The following is a 22,098-nucleotide window of genomic DNA, read 5'->3' on the forward strand; positions in this document are numbered from 1 at the left end:
GCGCGAAACACATTTCGAACCGAACACTGATTTTGGTAATAAAATTCAATGATTTGCAAGCGTTGCTCGTTAGTAAGTCTATTCATGATGAAATTTCAAAGCATACTGAGCATCTTTCTCTTTGACACCATGTCTGAAATCCCACGTGATCTGTCAAATACTAATGCATGAAAATCCTAACCTCAAAAAAATCACCCGTTAATATATGTATGAAGATATTTGATGGTACAAATATACTACTACTTTGCTTTGAAGGACTATGGTTTTTCAGAACTTAAAAAAGAGTTCCCTTTATTATTAAAGTGGTTATATTAGAAAAATTTCACGAATTTCATGATCGCAAGTACTTTTATTGTCGATGTATTGACATTTTTGTTGGTCGGTGGTGCATTTGTATCACCTTTTTGTACATCAGAGTTAATGAAATGTTGAAAAGGCTGGCCTTTTTAACCTTTCATTTTGGACCATTTAGCTTTTTTTAACTTTTTTATTTGGCCGATCTAGCTTTTTTTATTTTGAGGTCCTGGCAACACAGTTCATGAGCAAGCGTCCCAGCGCCAGGTGTCCCGGTACGCAAGCTCTGTGTATATTTCCAACACTTTTATGCAGCGCAACATAAGAACAAACTCTTGCACTTTTTCACACCAGCTCTTGGATTGTAAGCAGTGTTGCTAGAAAAAAATTTCGTTTGGAGCTGAAACGGTCGAAACAAAGAGCCAAAAAGAGCTAAACACTAGTAATAATAGCTAAAATGAGGAGCTAATTTTTTTTTACTTGAGCATTCATTGACGTAAAGTTGTTTTTACATTTTCCGCAATTTTAATAAAAGCAACGAATTTATAAATTTAAGTGCTGAAAAAACGTATAAAACCAAAATAAGGGGAACATATGTATTAAGAATTTATTTATGTGGCAGTTATAACACGTATATGACACTAGACAATGAACTAAAAACACTTTACAAACTGTTAAAATTTGCAATTTCAGATATTTGAATTGACCATGAAAACTTGGGTTACGAATCATTTTTTCGCAACATTTTTCTGAAAAGTTGCGAATGTTGAGAAAAAGGATTTTCTTCTAATTAATTTTTTAATTCTTTAACCTAGATCCAATCGTTTTTGAAAGAGTGTGTATTTTCCCGTGCATATAAATGTACGTTTTTCCACTACATTTCAAAATTTATAATTTTATCAACGTTTTGGTTTTCCTTTTCTACCGTGGCCGCCTCAAAAAGAGTACACTGTCTGAACTTATTGGAGCTCGAATTAGTGGTCGCAAGCTATCGATAGTGGACACCATCGATAGTTGATGATCGTTTTTTGGGTCACTATCGATTGTGCCGATAGTCATTTTTTCCGATAGCCATCGATAGTCTCGATAGTGCGCTGCCGTCGATAGTCTCGATAGTGTGGCTGATTTTTTTTTTTTTATTTGAATGCATCGAAAAGACATGTAAAAATTACGTTTGAAGGTTGTATGAATTCATCTATTTAAATAATAAATAATTTAATAAATTGCAGGTTTCAAGTTGCTAAAGAATTTCGTTGATTTTTTGTAAATTTTTTGCTAAAAATATCACGCATTTTCTTCTATATAAAAACGATAGAAGAAAATGCGTGACTGTTTATTATACTAAAATTTGATGGACTATAAAATTTAATACCTAACAACAACACAAACACACAAATATACAACACAAAAGTATGTTAATAATGTTTTATGTAAAGAATATAGAATTACTATAACGAAGATATTTTGGGTTTTGCTCTTTTTCCGCCACTTTCTTCTTCACTTTCGGAGGAACACAAGCATTCTACATTTGCATTGTTTTCTGTAAAAGTCATTACATACATATAATGAAACACATACAATATAAACATATCTATAACAAACACGTTACCTTTTAAATTGTGAGTTAGATATTTGTCCATATTTCGTTACACTATCCGCACGAGCATTATAAAAATATTCACATAAATGCGTTTCAAGATAGATATGGTATATAAAAATCATACATAGATATGGCAATTCCTCGATAGTATCCAACTTCAAATATGGTCGATAGTGGTCGCCATCGATAATTGCGACTGTGATGTCCCATCGATACTATCGATAGTTTTCCACCACTAGCTCGAATTACTGTCCGGCATAGTTTGTGTGCTCCCGCGTACATTGCGGAAACAATTGACTTACTTGCCCATTTTCCATTTGCTTGCGCGCAGTGGAATGGAACTTTTCTAAGTATTAATCGAAATAGAATAGCATGAAGATAAATTTTAGTCAACACTTCTACAAGGAAATTATAGATTTTTAATCACAGCGTATGGCAGTGCGCGCGAGTGACGAAAATAGCCACAGTAGCATGCTGAAATGACTCACTTATATATACACGAGATTTGATTTTTTAACTGCCTTTGAAACGTACGGCAAATCTTTTATTTATTCGGAACGTTGCGAAATTCCGTATACTGCTAGAAACACAAAATAAACAAGTAAGAAAGTCTAAGTTCGGGCGGAGCCGAACATTAAATACCCGGCGCAAGTATTAAATATATGTTTTCCTCCATTCCGAAAGCTACCGCTACATGATAAGCCGGGGTGTATACATTTTAAGTAAATTAGCGTCATTAAATTTTGAAATATTGAAATTTCAAGCATTTCTGAAATTTACCGTTATATGAAAAGCGGCCTCAATTTTCGTCCGATTTCAACAATTTTCAACGGTTTGCTTTTATGTGGCAAGCACAATAACCATACCGAGCTTGGTACAAATTGCTAGAACGGTTAGCGAGATACATATATGTGATCACAAGTGGGCGGTGCTACGCTCATTTTCCAAAATTTTGTCATAAACGTATTTCTTGGTAAAGAATTGTTGCAACCATCAATTTTGAATAGATTAGCTTCAATATTTACTGATTTATCGAAGATTTTGTATTTCTCGAAATTACCGTTATATGGGATGTGGGCGTGGTTATTGTCCGATTTTAGAAATTTTCGGCCATTTGGTATGCTGTACCAGGACCAACAACTGTGCCAAGTTTGGAAGAAATTGGTGTAGCGGTTACCAAGATATACACATGTAACCATAAGTGGGCGTGGCTACGCCCATTTGCCAAAATTTTGTAATATTCTTATTTTTCGTCAAAAACTCATTGCAAATATCAATTTTGAGTAAATTATCTTCAGTAGTTACTAAAATATCGCAGTTTTCGTTTTTCTGAAAGTTACCGTTATATGGGAGGTAGGCGTGGTTATTGCCCGATTTTTAAACTTTTCCGCCATTTAGTATGCTGTGCTAAGGCCAACAACTGTGCCAAGTTTGGAAGAAATTGGTGCAGCGGTTACCAAGATATACACATGTAACCATAAGTGGGCGTGGCTACGCTCATTTTCCAAAAATTTATAATATTCATGTTTTCCGTCTGAAACTCATTGTAAGTATCAATTTTAAGTGAATTATCTTCAGTAGTTACTAAAATATCGCAGTTTTCGTATTTCTTAAAATTACCGTTATATGGGAGGTAGGCGTGGTTATTGTCCGATTTCGCCCATTTTCAATACCGTCCGTCCTACGCCCAAAAGAGGTTCACGTACCAAGTTTCGTTAAGATATCTCAATTTTTACTCGAGTTATCGTGTGCACAGACGGACGGACGGACATTTGTCTATATCTATCTCGATTCGTTTTGCCTGTTACAAACAACCGTTATGTGAACAAAGTTATAATACCCTTGTGCACAAGTGCGCTCGGGTATAAAAACAGAACTTTTGCAACGATTCTTATGAATAAAAAAGATTTTCTTTACGTTTCAAAGTCAGTTAAAAAATGCGTATAATTTTCGTCTCGAAATTGATATCATAAATTTTGCGTTTCTAGTTCAGCTTTCGTCACTCGAAAATTTTACCTCAAAGAGGTGGTTAATTTGATTTTAATATACGATTAAAACTTTCTGGAGCTAAAAAATTGCTACATAATTTTGAAAAGAAATAAAGAAAGAGCTAGGAGCTAAAGCCCAATTTTCGGAGCTAAATAGAAAAATAAAGAGCTAAATCTAGCTCCAAAAGTACCAAAATGCAACACTGATCGTAGGTATTGTTTTCGAAACATTTTTCGTACAAAATTTAAAGGGCACATTGCGAGAGTTTTGAGGTTGCCAGAGTCTATCTAGATTAAATTTATTAAGATAAAATTAATTTCAATTAATAATTATAAAACAAGCTAATCGCGAACTGCGCTTTTGTTTCTTTTCACTTTCAGGAGATTTATTGGAGAACTACTGCTGGAATGATGATCTAATGAATTTTTCGCGAGTGCTTTTCTCCGTTTCAATTTTATTGACATTCCCCATAGAGTGCTTTGTTTCTCGAGAGGTTGGTTACTCCAATTTTAACAAACCATTCACCAATACCCAAGCTTTTAACCTTTTAGATTGTACGAGCTTTAATTCATCGCTTTGTATTAAAAGAACCTATCAGCGAATTGACTTTGGACAAAGACCCCAATCTGGAGAAGGGCGCTGACATCGATGAGTATTCAAGAAACATCACCTTGGCTATAGTTCTCAGTGCATTTATCATTTCACCACTAACAGATTGTTTAGGATCCGTATTGGAATTAAATGTATGTAGCTGCGAAAAGTATTTCTTATTACATGGTGAGCTTGGTTAAGGTTTAACCCTGAAGGCGATGTTAATCACATTTTTCTTCAAATTCCCATTCTGTCATTATAACCAAGTGATTTGAAATAAAAATATTCTATGAAAGGATTCAAAAGACATCTCGATTATCTTCACTTTACGTAAGATAACTTTTCTTAATAATTTGGACGGGCAACCTTCGCTACTCATCACAAACTATTTATATTCATATACATTTACTTAAAAAAATATAATTGTTATAAGGCCATAAAATAACAAAAACAACCCAGCAAAAAACCGGATTACCACAGAAACGAAAGTGGAAACGAGCTAGGCGATGGGAATCGCTTACCCTTTCGCTTCAAGAAGGCCTTATTTTAACATGGGCATGTCATTGGCGGTAAGCCCTTACCCGCAGCACTACCTTCAAACGAAGAGAGAACGCATGGATAAACAGAATCCAGAGAAGCGAGCAAAGAATGCCTAACAGAGAAACTAATGTTGAATGCCTAGATAAGTACATACTTATTTATATTAAATTGAAAACAGTAAACGTCTTAAAAGATCAAAACTATGTAATTAATATTTTTATAAATCAGTTTTTATACATACATATGTATGTATGTATGTATTTAGGTATTTAGATTTTACTAAAAAATCGGTATGTACATACATTAGGGCGGGTCAATTTGTATGGATCGATTTTTTTCGACATTGTTCCTAGCATATTCGGATTCTTCATAAAATTCTAAGAAAAAAATTCCTCCAGACCATAGCTCTAAAGTCAATTTCGAGCCTGCGCATTTTTAAAAGAAGATATCTTATATATAAAATTGGATTGCTGTCCGTTAGCCTCGCTAAGACTTGAAAACAGCTTGACCGATTTGAATATTTTTATTTTTTTTGGTTTGTTTTTTATAATATCCGGATTGTTAAAACCAGAAAAAATAGAGAGTTGCCACCTGTCAAAATCCCAATATAAGTAAATTAATTACATAAATTAGATATTGCAATATGGGTGTCAAAAGAAAGAGGTTATGAAGGCTTACAGGCAAAAATATTTTTGAGGAGGGTTGCCACCTGTTTCAAAATTTAGTTAAATAAAATTGATAAGATAAATTAAATATTGCAATATGGGTATCAAATTAAAAGGCTTTAAGAAGGCTTACTACTGAAAATATTTTTGAGTCGAGTTGCCACCAATTTCGAAAATTTAATTCAATTAAGTTAATAAGATAAAGTATGTATTATAATATAGGTGTCGAGCGAAAAGTATTTGAAAAATTATTGATTAAGAAATATTTTCTATAGGCCTGCCACCTACCTGAGCGGTAAAAACTAAAAGCCATACTCGCAAATATTATTCAAAACTTTTGAGGCTCGCATCAATGTGGAATACTGTAACTCCGTCAAGATAGTGTTAACTGATGGCAAACAAAGTACTATTATGTTTGGCAATGATATCACCCCATCGAACAATGCACTCAGCCTCGATATAAAAAGAGAACAAAAGCCGAAGTATTAGCCGAAGAAGTTCATACAAATGTTCCACAATTGAACTAACAAAAAAATATGGCCTACGACTCTTTTATAGAAGCTGTGGACACTGGAGTAAAATTTGAACAAAAAAAACAAAACCGACTTCAATTCTCATATACAAATTTAAAAATACCGTTATTTTCTTCATGGCCCAATTATCGGATCTACACTCAATTAGTAGGAGACTATCTCTGAGGAACCACCTTTCCTTTCAAAAAGAATTATAGAAAACGGATAACGTAGTCCAAAGTTACGCGGTAACATACATAAAAACATATTCCGACGAATTGATAAAATATGCAGATTAATATTTAATAAAGTGTTACGGATATATTTTTTTAATACAAACCTGTGCTTGGGAGCTTATTGATACGAAAAATTAATTTCTGATATCTATTTTTTATTTAAAGAACCGCAAGATTGCACTACAAAGCAAATTACATATTTTTTACTATTGTAACGGGAGAAGTTACTGTATGTATTTTTTTATATGTACAGTGTCGAACAAATGTTTTGGCACAGTAAATTTTCGCATTACATATAAGAAAAATTTTTAATTTATTTCCGATAATTTTTTATAAAAACATAGTTCATACTACACTAAAACACATAAAAATCAAATGTGTAAACTTTGTGAAAAACTCGGAAAATTCAATAAATCTGCATACTAATTTGCAATTTTATATTCAGATTTTCAAGCAACTTCAAACCTGCACTTTGATGAACTAAAATTGAATGGATTATTAAACTGCATACTTGGAATTTTTCTAAAAAATACTTTGCCTATATTGCGCAAAATTTACTGTGCCAATACTTTTGTTCGTTACTGTAAGTTTAAGGGTTTATTTACCCTTAACTTTAAAAAACCAAAAAAAAATTTACAATATTTTAAAATTATTTTTCGAATCATAATTTTTTTTATGATTAACAATGTATTTATATTTTTTTTGGTTTTAGATCCTTTTTGCTTTCAACACGAGGTATCTTTTTTCTAGTTTCTATTGTCATAGCCATAACTCCCTCTCTATTTTTATCAATCAATCAATCAATTTTATAATTTTTTTTCGGCATTTTTCCTAATTACAAGTAGAGCTTTATAAAACTTTTATAACACCAAATGTTTATCAAGCTTGGGATTTTATGTTATCCGGGCTGGCTTATTAATTTAGCCAGAGAATATGTTTTCTTTATTAAGTTTACCCAGTTACCCATTTTAAACTGCTACCTGTCCTGTATCTGCGGTTAAAACTTGGTAAATTTTTATTTAAAATTTTCGGTAAGGAATAAGCGAGTGGATGAAAAATATATAAACCGTAAGAACGGCCCATATATATGTATATCAAAGAATACACACATGCGACGACTCTAGCCATTGTGTGTCACTCCTTTAAATTATAGTTATTTTTTTCTTATTGTATTAAAAAAATAACGTTCGTAACACTTTAGTAAATATTAATCCGTATATTAACTTAGTATATATTAAAGACTAGAAGATGACCCGGTGAACTTCATATCATCTATAATTTATTTGAATTTAACTTTGATCAATTATAACAAATCTTCAAAATGCAATACAATGAGATCACTAATACTGCCTGCTATTATAGCTGATAAAAGATTCCACACCTATAAGATGTGCCACGCCCCTTTTTACAAACTCATTTATATACATATGTATATCTTTCCATAAGCACCTACCATAGGTATCTGTGCATTTCAAATTTCGAGTTCATGTGACTATAATTCCGAAGTTAGAGCTGATTAAAAATTTTCACTATGGGAGGTATCCCTCATCCCCCCCCCCCCCCTTGGCGAGTTTCAATTTTTTTACCCTATTATAGGTCCAGGAGTCATGGCAATACTTTGGCAAAATTTTATTCGATTCTGTACCTCCGTTCAGGCTGCAACCTGGTGCATACATACATACATACTTCCATAAATATATAGTAGATTTGCTTTAAAGCGCCATCTTACGGTTCTTTAAATTAAAAATAGATATCAGAAATTAATTTTTCGTATCACAAAACTCCCGAGCACAACTCTTTATTACAAAAAAAAATATTCCTAACACTTTAGTAAATATTAATCTGATTATGGACTTAGTATTAATTGATTTTAGAGCAATGGTCTAAAGGGCTTTTTTTCTTAGAATTTTATGTAGAATACGAATCTGCTAGGAAAAAATTGACCCGCCCTAACATACATGCATATTTAATTAAGCTTAAAAATGCACTTCCTCACTCTTGTACTTCACTTCATTCACTGACTTCAACTTCGCTGCAAATTGCACAAAGCAAAACATGATTTTTATGCGAGACAAATTTCCACAGAAAGTAACGGTAGGATAAGAATTTTTGCATATTCATTATATTCTTCTCCGAAATGAAGCAAAGGAGCGAAAAAAAAAATATTGTAGGACATTCTACTTTGCATTCCCTGAACGGAAGCAAAGAAGCGAAACAAATAAAATATTGTAGGACATTCTACTTTGCATTCCCCAAAATGAAGCAAATGAGCGAATTAAAAAAGAAATATTATAGGACATTCTACTTTGCATAACCCGAAATGAAACAAAGAAGAGAAATAAATAAAATATTGTAGGACATTCTACTTTGCATTACCGGCAATGCCTAAAAGAAGCGAAAAAAATCGAAGGCATTATAACGCTATGCGTTCTAGAACACGTTACCACTAAAAGCGATTAGCGATTTTTTGCTGGGAAATAACTTAAGGACGAGCACACCAATAAAAAGTTAAACATTCCTATAATGGAAATATTAACAAAAACCAACAAAACCAACAACCACATGATCAAGTGTGAATTGCAACGGTATAGCTGCGCTTGATTGTAGTTGGCTTAACAAATGAAATAGTGGAAAAATCAACAAGAATTCACAAGGCGAACTCAGCAGAATGCGTTGGCAACTGGCTGAGTTAGTGGGATCGTCGGTTCGAATCCTACTGAAAGAAGTCTGTTGAGGAAATGTGGTGATTTCCGAAATAGCTATCACTTCTAAAATTTTTTCAAATTATTGTTGCTCTTCCACAATAAATTTTTCATTAAAAACGGCCTCAAGCTCAATAAAAATTGTTGAATATATTTGTTTTAACTTCAAAATTTGCAAAAGCCGCCAAACACTACCACCCCTATTCTACAACTGTTTCGTATTCGGATTTTGTTACGAATCGTATGTTCGAACTTTCGACATTCGTAACAATGGCATACCTAAAAATGAACCAGCAAGAAATTGACAGCTTTTTTGCGTAATTTTTCACAAAAACTATTCTGTGTCGGAAGCGAAATAAAAGATTTAAATCGATATGTGTTGGCAGGAAATATTAGTGGTGTTCTTTTAAACAGATAAATTTGCCGTTCGAATATACGCATATTTTTATCCACTGATTTATATATAAAAAAAGAATGTTTTTTGCCCCTCATCGAGAATCTTAGGTCCGTTTTAGTAATTGCTACAATGATTTTCCGTTAATGTGTCCAAACGCATAACCCGAATCTAAAAACTTTAACATGCACGTGTAACCAAAGGATTCAACTTTTATTTAAAAGAAATGTTTCAAATTTCCGAGCATTAGTTTATTAATAAATTTGGTTCGCACTGTGCATTTTTTTGTAAATTTCATTGTGGGTTCTGCCAAAAATACTGTGGATGGCATAGCCGGAGTTATATGCACAATAAATGTTGTATGCCTTTGACATGCGGAAGCCCCTCTTCTCCGGCAACACAAAAGAGAATTCTACTTAGTAAGGGTTATAATCTCTAAGCGCGGCCGAAGGCAGAAGCAAGCACAACAGGTGGTTTTCAATGGCTTGGAAGAAGCTGTTATTGCATTAACTGGATTGACAACCAGTTGTTCAGGCATAGCGGAAGTTCTGGCTTGTGGTTCAACAATTCAACCAGAAGCTGACATAGATGCGCCCATGGTTACTATGCCCGACAGCTTCGCATATCTTTGTCAAATCATTTCCATAGCGCGCTATAATTGCAAATGCAATAGAATCCATCGTTTCCTTTAAAATATGTACAATGAAACTTCTTCTTCATTTTTGGCGCTGTAACCGCCTAAGCGATTTTTGCCGAGTTCAGCAAAGCAAGCCAGTCGTTTCTCCTCTGTGACAACTGACGCCAAGTGAAGCCAAGTCCTTCTCCACCTGATCTTTCTATCGCAGTGGGGGCCTCCCTCTTCCTCTGCTACCACCAGCGGGTTCCGAGTTGAATACTTTCAGAGCTGGAGCGTCGGTGTCCATTCGACCGACATGACCAAGCCAGCGGAGCCGCTGTATTTTAATTCGCTGCACTATGTCCATATCGTTGTAAAGCTCATACAGCTCATCGTTCCATCGTCTGCGGTACTCGCCGTCGCCAACGCGTAAAGGTCCGTAAATCTTTCGCAAAATCTGGCTGACTTCCAAAACGTCAAATGCTTTGCATACGTACAAAGCATAATGATCCATAACGCCGAACTACAAAATGTTGACGGAGTATACTTTACCAAAACGCATCCGAAAATTTATCGAAACGCATCGCTGGCGCAATCAGCGCATCAGAAACAAAGTTGATGCTTCGTTTGTTATTGGTTACCATTGGTGTTTTAAAAATGGAAAAATCAGAAAAAATTTTCATTGCTATATTGAGTATTTTAAATATGCAATGTATACAGGGTGTCCCAGAAGTAACGTACCAAACTTTAGGGGAAGGTAGGTGGGGGGGGGTGAGCTCCCTGATAAACAAAAAATTTTCAGGTAAAAGTGTCACCGTTTTTGAAATATTTACATTTTCGAATTAAAAAAAAAATCGTGCCTTTTCATGTGTTTTCTTTAACTGCAACTACAAACCGGGCAACACTTAGTAAATTTTTTATGTAAAATACTTCCAGATAGTTGCCTCTCCATACTCAAATGCAATGTAGTTAAAATATATTAAGGAACCATCATAAAACTAGGACTATTTCTGGATTTTTAACTTTTTGATATTTTCTTCGCCAACTTTGACTATCTCGGGTGAAAAAAAAATGTACTGAGCTATAACTTTACATTACATAAAAAAATTGCTCATTTAATAAAGATTTCAGAAAGGTGCCACACTTACTATTTTGAATAGAAAAAAAAGGTTATAGCCGCTTTTGTGGGTAAAGGACTGATACACGTTAGAATGCATTTAACAGATTTAAATTGAATTTGCTCTTGTTACCGTCAAATAACATGCTAAATACTAAAAAGGTACATAATTACTTGCTTCTGACATTATTTTATGTTACTTACCGGAATTCGGACTAGAGTCTATAACAAGGGCTATATCTATCAATATTTTGTGTGAAGGATGGGTTCACGTGAAATAAGATATACATGAGTTGTTTGAAGAAAAATTTATTCATTTATTGATAAAATATGCTCAAATTGGCGACCTTCTACTCTAATACAAGCTCGGCACCTTTTAAGAAAATACGCTTTTAGAGATCTTTAACTCAATTGGGCTATCTCAGCAGCAGCTCCGTTTATTTGTTCCCGCAAATGCTCTTCGTTTTGAATTGTTTTTGAATAAATTTTGTCCTTAAGGCAGCCCCAGTAGAAAAAATCGAATGGATTCAGGTCTGGCGATCGAGCGGGCCACGTGATTGGCCCGTATCGTCCAATCCATCGTCAAGGATAAGTTTCGTCTAAATGAGCTCTTACTTCACGCCCGTAGTGAGCAGGGCACCCGTCATTTTGCAGCCATAGTCTTCGCCGCAGGTTTAAGGGTACATCTTCCAAAAGAGTTGGGGCCGTTCCTGAAGGAACTCTAAATAACTGTGAGAGTTGAGCGTTGGCGGCAGTTCCACAGGTCCCAATATCTGACAATTAAAAATACCGCGCCATAAATTTATTTTGTACCAGTACGGCGAACGATCTTCTCTCATTTCGTGAGGATTGTCTATCTGCCAACTGTGAAGGTTATGTAAATTAAAATAACCATCACGTTTGCATCATGATTCATCGCTCCAAATTATTTTATTAAAAAAGTTGGGGTCTGATGCATGCATTCGCAACATTTCACGACAAAATCTAGAGAAATGTAGAGCCTGAACACGTTGAATGTGGTAGGGATGAAATCGATGGTCTTTTAAAGCATTGTGAACTGTAGTTTTTGGTATCCCCGTCCGTCTTTCCATCATTCTCACTGAAGTCGATGCACCTAGTTCCACTTCCTCTAACACAGCTTCAACATCTACCGTTGCAGGACGTCCTGTTTCGCCGCCACGCCTTCCAGGTATGCGACCTTAAAAAAGTGAAAAATGATAGTTAAAAACAAGCAAACAAGAAAGGTGTAAAAATCACTTACCTTCATATATTTCTCTATGGGTCCGGGCGAATACTTCACGACCCGGATGTCGACGATTGGGGTATCGCTCTGCATAGAGTCTTTGAGCAGCTCTGGCATTACAGCAAGCTTCGCCGTAAATTAGGTGAATATCCGCATATTTATGCGACGTATACTGCGTGTTCTCTGTCATAGTATTAATAACACAATGTTCGAAGGGTCCAATTTCACAAAATCCACTTTCACTAATTCCGGTAAGTAACACAAAATAATGTCAGGAGCAGGTAATAATGTAACTTTGTACTATTTAGCATGTCATTTGACGGTAACAAGAGCAAATTCAATGTAAATCTATTAAATACATTCTAGCGTGTCTCAGTCCTTTACCCACAAAAGCGGCTATAATTTTTTTTCCATTCAAAACAGTAAGTGTGGCACCTTTCTGAAATCTTTATTAAATGAGCAATTTTTTTATGTAATGTAAAGTTATAGCTCAGTACATTTTTTTTCACCCGAGATAGTCAAAGTTGGGGAAGAAAATATCAAAAAGTTAAAAATCCAGAAATAGTCCTAATTTTATGATGGTTCCTTAATATATTTTAACTACATTGCATTTGAGTATGGAGAGGCAACTATCTGAAAGTATTTTACATAAAAAATTTACTAAGTATTGCCCGGTTTGTAATTGCAGTTAAAGAAAACACATGAAAAGGCACGATTTATTTTTTAAATTCGAAAAAATGTAAATATTACAAAAACGGTGACACTGTTACCTGAAATTTTTTTGTTTATCAGGCAGCTCACCCGCCTATCTTCCCCTAAAGTTTGGCACGTTACTTCTGGGACACCCTGTATGGTTGCAATGTGTCGCAGCGCTGCATATACAAACTGTTTGAATACCGCAGTATAACAGTTTCCAAACAATGTATTGATACGTTTTGGAAGTCAGCCTCTTTCTCTCAAACACTCCAAGAGCGGCCTCATCGGATGTTGTCATTGTTCATGCTTCTGCGCCATACACCAGCACAGGCATGATGAGTGACTTATAGAGCGTGGTTTTCGTACGTCGAGAGAGGATTTTACTCCTGAATTGCCTACTCAGTCCAAAGTAGCACTTGTTGGCAAGAGTGATTCTGCGTTGGATTTCAATGCTGACATTAGTTGCGTTCCAGATGCTTCACGATATTCACGAAATTCACGAACAGGAACAGCTGTTTTCCCCATTAATAAACCTTATGGGAGGTGGTCACCTGGAACGACTTCATGTAAAAACCTGCAAATCGTGAAGCATCTGGAACGCAACTATTATTATCGGTGCTAATGCTGGTTCCCAAGTAAACGAAATTCTCTACTTTCTCGAAATTGTAACTGTCAACAGTGACGTGGGTGCCAAGGCGCGAATGTGCTGACTGTTTGCTTGATGACAGGAGATACTTCGTCTTGTCCTCGTTTACCACCAGACCCATTCGCTTTGCTTCCCTATGCAACTTGACAGAATAGACTTCGCGGTTTTTCTTACCGATGATGTCAGTGTCATCGGCATAAACCAGCAAATGTTCGTTTTTGTAGTAAATTCTTCCTAAGCGGGTTTAGTTCTGCAGCTCTTATTATCTTCTCCAACATTAGATTAAAGAAGTCACATGAAAGGGAGTCGCCCTGTCTGAAACCCGGTTTTGTGACGAACGCCTCGGAGAGGTCTTTTCTATTTCTGACGGAGCTGGTGGTATTGCTCAACGTCATTTTAAACAGCCGTATGAGTTTTGAGGGGATGCGAAATTCAGACATAGCGGCGTATAGGCAACTCCTTTTAGTGCTGTCAAAAGCGGCTTTAAAGTCGACAAATAGGTGGTGAGTGTCGATCCTTTTCTCGCGGGTCTTTTCCCAGATTTGGAATACCTGGTCTATGGTGGATTTGCCAGGTCTAAAGCCACACTGATAAGGCCCAATCAGTTCATTGACGGTGGGCTTCAGTCTTTCACACAATACGCTCGATAAGACCTTGTAACCTATGCTTAGAAGGCTGATCCCGCAGTAGTTGGCGCGAATGGCGGGGACACCTTTCTTGTGGATTGGGAGAGCACACTTAAATTCCAGTCGTCGGGCATGCGTTCATCTGACCATATCCTGCACAAGAGTTGATGCATGCACCTTATCAACTCCTCGCCGCCGTACTTGAATAGCTCAGTTTGCAGGCTGTCAGCTCCATCGGCTTTGTTGTTTTTCAGCAGCGTTATTGCTATACGTACCTCGTCATAGTCAGGCGGTGGAACGACTCCGTCATCATCGACTGCGGGCTCGGGTTCTTCTTCTCCGCAACTTTCCGTGCTTCTTCCATTTAGTAGGGCAGAAAAGTGTTCTCTCCATAATTTAAGTATGCTCTGGATATCAGTTACTAGGTCGCCATTATTGTTCTTACAGGAGTACGCCCCGGTCTTTAAACCTTCCGTAAGTCGCCTAACTCTCTAGTAAAATTTTCGGGCATTCTTCCAGTCGGATAGCATTTCAAGCTCTTCGCACTCACGTATTTCGGCCTCTCTCTTCTTATTGCGGCAAATACGTCTCGCTTCCCTCTTCAGATCCCTATAGCGGTCCCACATAGCGCGCGTTGCGCCCGATAGCAGCATGGCCCTGTAGGCGGCATCTTTTTTCCTCTGCAGCTTCCTGACACTCCTCATCGTACCAGTTGTTCTATCGGGCTCGCTGGAATCCGACTACTTCTTCGGCGGCGGTACTTAATGAGCGGGAAATGTGGTTCCACTGCTCGCATATGTCGGTTTGTTGAAGAGTGCTCTCTGAGAGCAGGTGTGAGAGTCGAGTAGCGAAAGCGCTGTCTGTCTGTTGTGATTGCAGCTTTTCGACGTTAAGCTTTCCTTGCATATTTGGGCACACATTTTTTGCTGTACAGAGGCGGGTGCGTATCTTGGCTGCAACAAGATAGTGGTCCGAGTCGATGTTTGGGCCTCGGAGTGTGCGTACGTCTAAAACACTGAAAACGTGCCTTCTGTCTATCACAACATGATCGATTTGGTTTCTCGTTTTTCGATCCGGAGACAGCCACGTAGCTTGGTGGATCTTTTTATGCTTGAACCTAGTACTGCATTGTACCATGTTTCGGGCCCCGGCGAAGTCGATCAGCCTCTATCCGTTGTCGGACGTTTCGTCGTGGAGGCTGAATTTTCCAAAGATCCCTTCCTTGCCCACCCTGGCATTGAAGTCGCCAAGCACGATTTTGATATCATGTTGGGGGCAGCGCTCGTATGATGAACAATGAAACTATTTTACTATAAACAAGTAAGAAAGTCTAAGTTCGGGTGGAGCCGAACATTAAATACCCGGCGCAAGTAATAAATATTTGTTTTTTCACCTTTCCGAAAGCTACCGCTAGATGGTAAGCCGGGGTGTATCAATTTTGAGTAAATTAGCGTCCTTAAATTTCGAAATATTGCAGTTTCAAGCATTTCTGAAATTTACCGTTATATGAAAAGCGGCCGTAATTTTAGTCCGATTTCAATAATTTTCAAGGTTTTGCTTTTATGTGGCAAGCACAATAAAAATACCGAGTTTGGTACAAATTGGTAGAACGGTTACCGATATGCATATATGTGATCATAAGTGGACGGTGCCACGCCCATTTTCCAAAATTTGACCATAAACGTATTTCTTGGTAAAGAATTGTTGCAAGCATCAATTTAAAATAAATTAGCTTTAATATTTACTGATTTATCGAAGATTTTGTATTTCTCTAAATTACCGATATATGGGATGTGGGCGTGGTTATTGTCCAATTTTTTAAATTTTCGGTCATTTATTATGCTGTACCAAGGTCAACAACTGTGCCAAGTTTGGAAGAAATCGGTGCAGCGGTTATCAAGATATACACATGTGGACGTGGTTACGCCCATTTTCCAAAAATTTATAATATTCTTATTTTTCGTCTAAAAATTGTTGTAAATATCAATTTTGAGTGAATAATCTTCAGTAGTTACTAAAATATCGCAGTTTTCGTATTTCCGAAAATTACCGTTATATGGGATGTGGGCGTGGTTATTGTCCGATTTTTCGCTCATTTTGAATACCAACCTACCTTGGATTAACGGAAACCTACATACCAAATTTCGTTGAGATATCTCAATTTTTGCTCGAGTTATCGTGTACACCGACGGACGGACAGACGGACAAACAGACATGGCTTAATCGATTTCTCTATTCATTCTGAGCATTTAATTATACGTATGCCTATATCTATCTCGATTCGTTTTGGCTGTTACAAACAACCGTTATGTGAACAAAATTAATATACCCTTGTGCACAAGTGTGCTCGGGTATAATGACTTGATGAGTGTTTTTATACCCGAGCACACTTGTGCACAAGGGTATTATAACTTTGTTCACATAAAGGTTGTTTGTAACAGGCAAAACGAATCGAGATAGATATAGACAAATATATACATAAATGATCAGAATGAAAAGAGAAATCGATTAAGCGGTGACTGTCTGTCCGTCCGTCCGTCCGTCCGTCTGTGCACACGATAACTCGAGTAAAAATTGAGATATCTTAACGGTACTTTTTACATGCAGTTCTTTTGGGCGTAGGACGGATGGTATTGGATGTTAAATGGGCGAAATCGGACAATAACCACGCCTACCTCCCATATAACGGTAATTTTCAGAAATACGAAAACTGCGATAGTTTAGTAACTACTGAAGATTATTCACTCAAAATTGACATTTAGAATAACTTTTAGACAAAAAATAAGAATATTATAAATTTTTGAAAAAAGGGCGTAGCCACGCCCACTCATGGTAACATGTGTATATCTTGGTAACCGCTGCACCAATTTCTTCCAAACTTGGCACAGTTAGTAGCCTTGCTACAGCATACCAAATGGCCGAAAATTTTCAAAATCGGAAAATAACCACGCCCACGTCCCATATAACGGAAATTTCTAGAAATACGAAATCCTCGATAAATCAGTAAATATTAAAGCTAATTTATTCAAAATTGATGGTTGCAACACTTCTTTACCAGGAAATACGTTTATGATAAAATTTTGGAAAATGGGCACGGCACCGCCCACTTATGATCACATCTATGTATCTCGTTAACCGTTCTAGCAATTTGTACCAAACTCGGTATGGTTATTGTGCTTGCCACATAAAAGCAAACCGTTGAAAATTTTTGAAATCAGACTAAAATTACGGCCGCTTTTCATATAACGGTAAATTTCAAAAATGCTTTAAATTTCAATATTTCGAAATTTAAGGATGCTAGTTTACTTAAAATGTGTACACCCGCTTATCATGTAGCGGTAGCTTTCGGAAATGTGGAAAACATATATTTAATACTTGCGCCGGGTATTTAATGTTCGGCTCCGCCCGAACTTAGACTTTCTTACTGGTTTTAATTCCTCTCCACTTTGTTTTCTTTCATTCAGCTGTCTTCGGACAACAACTGATAGCTTGGTAATGCTGCACATGTTTCCGCAAGGGTTGCAGCATGTGGATTTTTCGTTTTTCGTAACGTAGCTACGAATTACGAAAATTCGGCTTCTAGAAAAGGGTGTACACCTTTTTTAATTGTACTTCAGAAGCCGAAAAATGTGCTTCAGCAATTCGTAAATTTTCTTCAAAAACTTAAGATACTGTACGTTATGCACAAGCACTTTTGAAAATATAACACATTTTCGCCAGAAAATGCACTTACCATAAAAGAGCGCTTAACCATTCATGGTCAAGTCAAGTAAATTACAAGTAATTTGATTCAAAGTATGAATGTATGTACATACATACTACATGTAAATAAATCGCATTATAGCACTATGCTTGCACTATATACACACATACATACATTCGATTGCGATTTTTTGCAATTGAAGCAATTATTATGTATGTAGTTTTACTTAATTAATTGTATTTATTTTGAGTCACATACGGTATCGTACTAGTATTCACGTAAAAACACATTTTTCGAATTATGACATACGTGAACGTACTCTATGGCCCATTCAGCTTATACTGCCTGACGAATCACGTAATTTTCTTTCGTATCGTTTTCGATCCGTGAACGGATGTTACGATTCGAACCAAGGATAATTGCGATTTTTAGATCAGCACGATGCGAAGGGCTATATTTATATACATATGTATTTACAAAGTTCTCCTTTTGTCGTGCAAACATCTTTTACATCAAGTTTGTTCGAGGGATATACCACCCTCAGAGAAATTATTTATTTAATTATTTATTTATAACAATTAATACAATAACAAATTACAGTATAAAATTAAGAAACGCGACACTAGCTACGAGGCTTTCAGTCGTCCTTTTAGTACAAAAATTTTTAACTTACTTTAATTTTATTAATTCAGTGGGATAAAATAAAATATAAAATTATATTGACCAAAATTATACTGTTAATTGTTAGGAAAGAATAAAGTAAAATGTAATAGTAGTTCAATCTGTGCTAAATCATGTTTAAGATGTTTTTGTTCCTTGTTATTGTAGATTACCATAATATTATCATAGCTTGATATAGATAATGCTCTATATAGGGTAATGTTGTCAGCACTCTCGTATTCCATTGTTTCTGGACATTGGTTGGTCAGGTGTTCCACTGAGTTTGGGCCGCCACACAGAGGGCAGCAGGACTGAATTTTTCTGGTTAGCAGGTGGGAATGAGTGAATATTGTTTGACCAAGTCTTAGTCGAGTGTACGGCTTTAAAATGTTAGGGGTCAAACTTGCCTGGTAGGATGGTGTTAGTCTATTTGGGTTTAATATGTAATAGTGATGCCCTTTGTTGCCCAGTCTGTAAGATCAAGTATGAGTCTTTCTTTCTTGATGGCGTTGTACAGATCCGCTTTACTTATGACTTTAAGCATAAGAGCAGGAGATTTGATGACATTCATAGCAGCCATATCAGCCACTTCATTTCCTGAAATTCCAGCGTGCCCGGGGATCCGCTTTAGTTTGATTTTGTTTGATGCTGCAATAAGTGAATTTCTAATGGAAGAAATAATTTTATTAGAATTGGATGGAGATTTGATTGCTTTGATGCATGATTTGCTGTCGGAACAGATCATATATTTCCGTTTGTTTATCTTCGCATATTCCACGGCTAGTTCTATTGCTAAGGCTTCAGCAGTGAAAATTGTGCACACTGGATAAAGCAGCCACTGTGATATTACATTTCCATCCTTGTTGATCACGGCCAAGGAGGTGTGGTCTGAAGTCTTGGCTCCATCAGTGAATATGAATTGCCATCCAGATGTTCTATAAGGTTCAAATGCCTCCGAGAATGTTGCCAGGTATACCATGTTTGGTGTGTTTTGCGTAGACAAGCTGAGTAAGGCATCTTCGAATGATTTGGAGCTAATGAACCACGGAGGAAAAGTTTCAATAACTCTTTTCGCTCGGTAAAGGGTTATGAAATTTTCCTTGGCGAACACAAGCGATCGTGATATAGCTGATGGTATCCTCGGCTGCATTTTTCGTGAAATTACATTGTTGCAAATATTTGTTAGCGCCGTGTTTGTGGTGTCAAGTTGTTTCGAGAGAAGTTGGAAAAGCTCTAAGGCTTCGATGAAGTGCTGCATGATAAGGCACTGCGATTTTTCGGATTAAAGAAGTGGCACAATGTCCGTAGATTGGCAAGGCGTAGTCTATTTTTGATAACAGTAGTGCTTTGACAACATTAATAAGTGTAGTAGGATGTATATAACTATGTTTGCAAGACAGATACTTAATAATATTTAATCGAGTTACTAAGGAACTTCTGATATAATTACAATGCGGCTTAAAGGAATACTTAGAGTCCATAGCCAATCCTAGCAGCATTAATTTTCCTTGGGTTGAATAGCATAGTTGCCTACAGTTAGCGATATGTTGCATGGACTTCTCTTCCGGCATATATGTAGAAGGCTAGTTTTCTCTAGAGAGAGTGGTACACCTGAAGTTGAGGACCATGATGAAATGTCGTTAAGAATATAAGTAAACATATTTTGAAGAGCAGAGGTGTGCTTGGCTTTCGAATATATGAGGACGTCGTCGGCGTAGATTTGATGCTCAATGTTCTTATATTTGGATAGAAGATGGAAGAAGGAAGGCCGAGAGAGGTGATCCTTGAGGGGTACCGTTTGAAAAATTGCACGTTAATGAGAGTGCACCATTGATAGTTTTCTGTTAGTAAGAAACAATTTCACGAAGTTTAGGATTTTGGTACCAACTTTCCATCTTCGTAGTTGCTTTAAAATTACACGAGCTCCAATGCGATCAAGTGCTTTTTGGAATTCCAACGAGAGAAAGGATACGTGGTTTTTGCTAGAATAGAGCGTTGGTTACATAATTGTCAAGGCTTAGCAAGGCATCAACTGTGCCTTGCCCCTTTTCGTAGGCCACCTGACGCGAGCTAATAAAGTTATTTCTTTTGGCGTACCATGCCAGACGGTTGCCGATAATCTTTTCCATAATGTTCCCAGGACAGCATAAAAGGGATATAGGAAGATAACTATTAACATCAGAGGGTGATTTTACAGGTTTAAGTATTGGAACTATATTTGATGTTTTCCAAAACTGTGGATAAACGCCAGTGTCAAAAATGTTATTATATAGCTTTGTTAGTCGGAACTTGATTGCATTTGGGAGATTTTTGATTAGCGGGTAAGAAATTTTGTCCAATCCAGGCGTTTTCCCTTTTACCGAAGGAAGTGCATACTCGAATTCTGAGAATGATATTTCCGATTCTATTAATTTTGCAGATGGAGAGAGGGTGTACTCTATTGGGGTGTTGTTGCCTAGGACTGATGCCTTGATATTGCGAAATTGGGAACTAAAGTTTTCATCAGCGCTGGCGTTGGCAAAGTGGTTTGCAAAGTAGTAGGAAATTTGATTCTGGGTAAATAAAGGTCCTATAGAAGTGTTTAATTTCGAAATTAGCGTATTTTTAGGTCCACCAGACAGAATGCGAATATCGTTCCATATTTTCTCTCAGAACAACACTCTAGGTGCAACAACACGTTCAGAGAGTTTCGGATTCCTTTTCAAAGTCCTTCTCCACTATCTTATTTATAGTGCCTGATTTCCCGCCAGATTCTGCCTTTCTCTCAATGCTGCAATTTTTCTTGATATTTGACAATACATTTTGTACCGTCGACCTTCCAATTTTCAGCAATTTTACTAACCGACATTGGGAGATGTGTGGATTTTGCATGAATTAGTCCAAAATCAGATTTCTTTGCTGAAGTTATTTGTTCTCCACATCACTTATTTTTAAAGTTACGCATATGAAAGTTAACTGTAATAAAAAATAACGATAGCAAAATCAGCACACTAAATAAACGGCTGATCGAGTGGTCGATAACAAAGTTATGCTATGTATAATGCTACCAAATTTCAAATGAAGCAGAGCTTTTCATCGATGTTTCGGAGAGAAATATTATCAGAGTTAGGGCCAGGGCGATGATTGCAAATATTGCAAGCTGCTTTGCCTTTACATTGCTTGATGGCACACCCCAGCAACTGACAATTTTTGCAGCGCATGGGGTTGGGTATGTATTGTCTGACGTTTGCCATACGCCAGGCAACACCGAGTTGTCCAGGTAAATTAT

The 22,098-nt window shown here is 36.6% G+C and overlaps 2 protein-coding genes across 7 annotated transcripts in view; both read left to right on the forward strand.

The window, feature by feature from the left end:
* LOC118744137 (angiotensin-converting enzyme) overlaps nt 1-22,098 on the forward strand; it is a 391,082-nt gene that overhangs the window by 187,781 nt on the left and 181,203 nt on the right. For all 6 annotated transcript variants that reach the window (XM_036476890.1, XM_036476896.1, XM_036476889.1 and 3 more), the window contains 2 exons: nt 4,264-4,376; nt 4,435-4,626. In XM_036476890.1, the coding sequence (XP_036332783.1) occupies nt 4,264-4,376; nt 4,435-4,626 (305 nt within the window). The remainder of the gene's footprint in view (nt 1-4,263; nt 4,377-4,434; nt 4,627-22,098) is intronic.
* Nucleotides 4,559-22,098, forward strand: part of LOC118744138 (phenoloxidase 2-like) — a 158,159-nt gene continuing 140,619 nt past the window's right edge. Inside the window, exon 1 of the mRNA XM_036476898.1 lies at nt 4,559-4,626. The gene's annotated coding sequence lies outside the window, so the exon portion shown is untranslated. The remainder of the gene's footprint in view (nt 4,627-22,098) is intronic.

Source organism: Rhagoletis pomonella, unplaced genomic scaffold (genome assembly GCF_013731165.1).
Source record: "Rhagoletis pomonella isolate Grant_MI unplaced genomic scaffold, Rhpom_1.0 Rhpom_scaffold_00008, whole genome shotgun sequence".
Lineage (NCBI taxonomy): Eukaryota > Metazoa > Arthropoda > Insecta > Diptera > Tephritidae > Rhagoletis > Rhagoletis pomonella.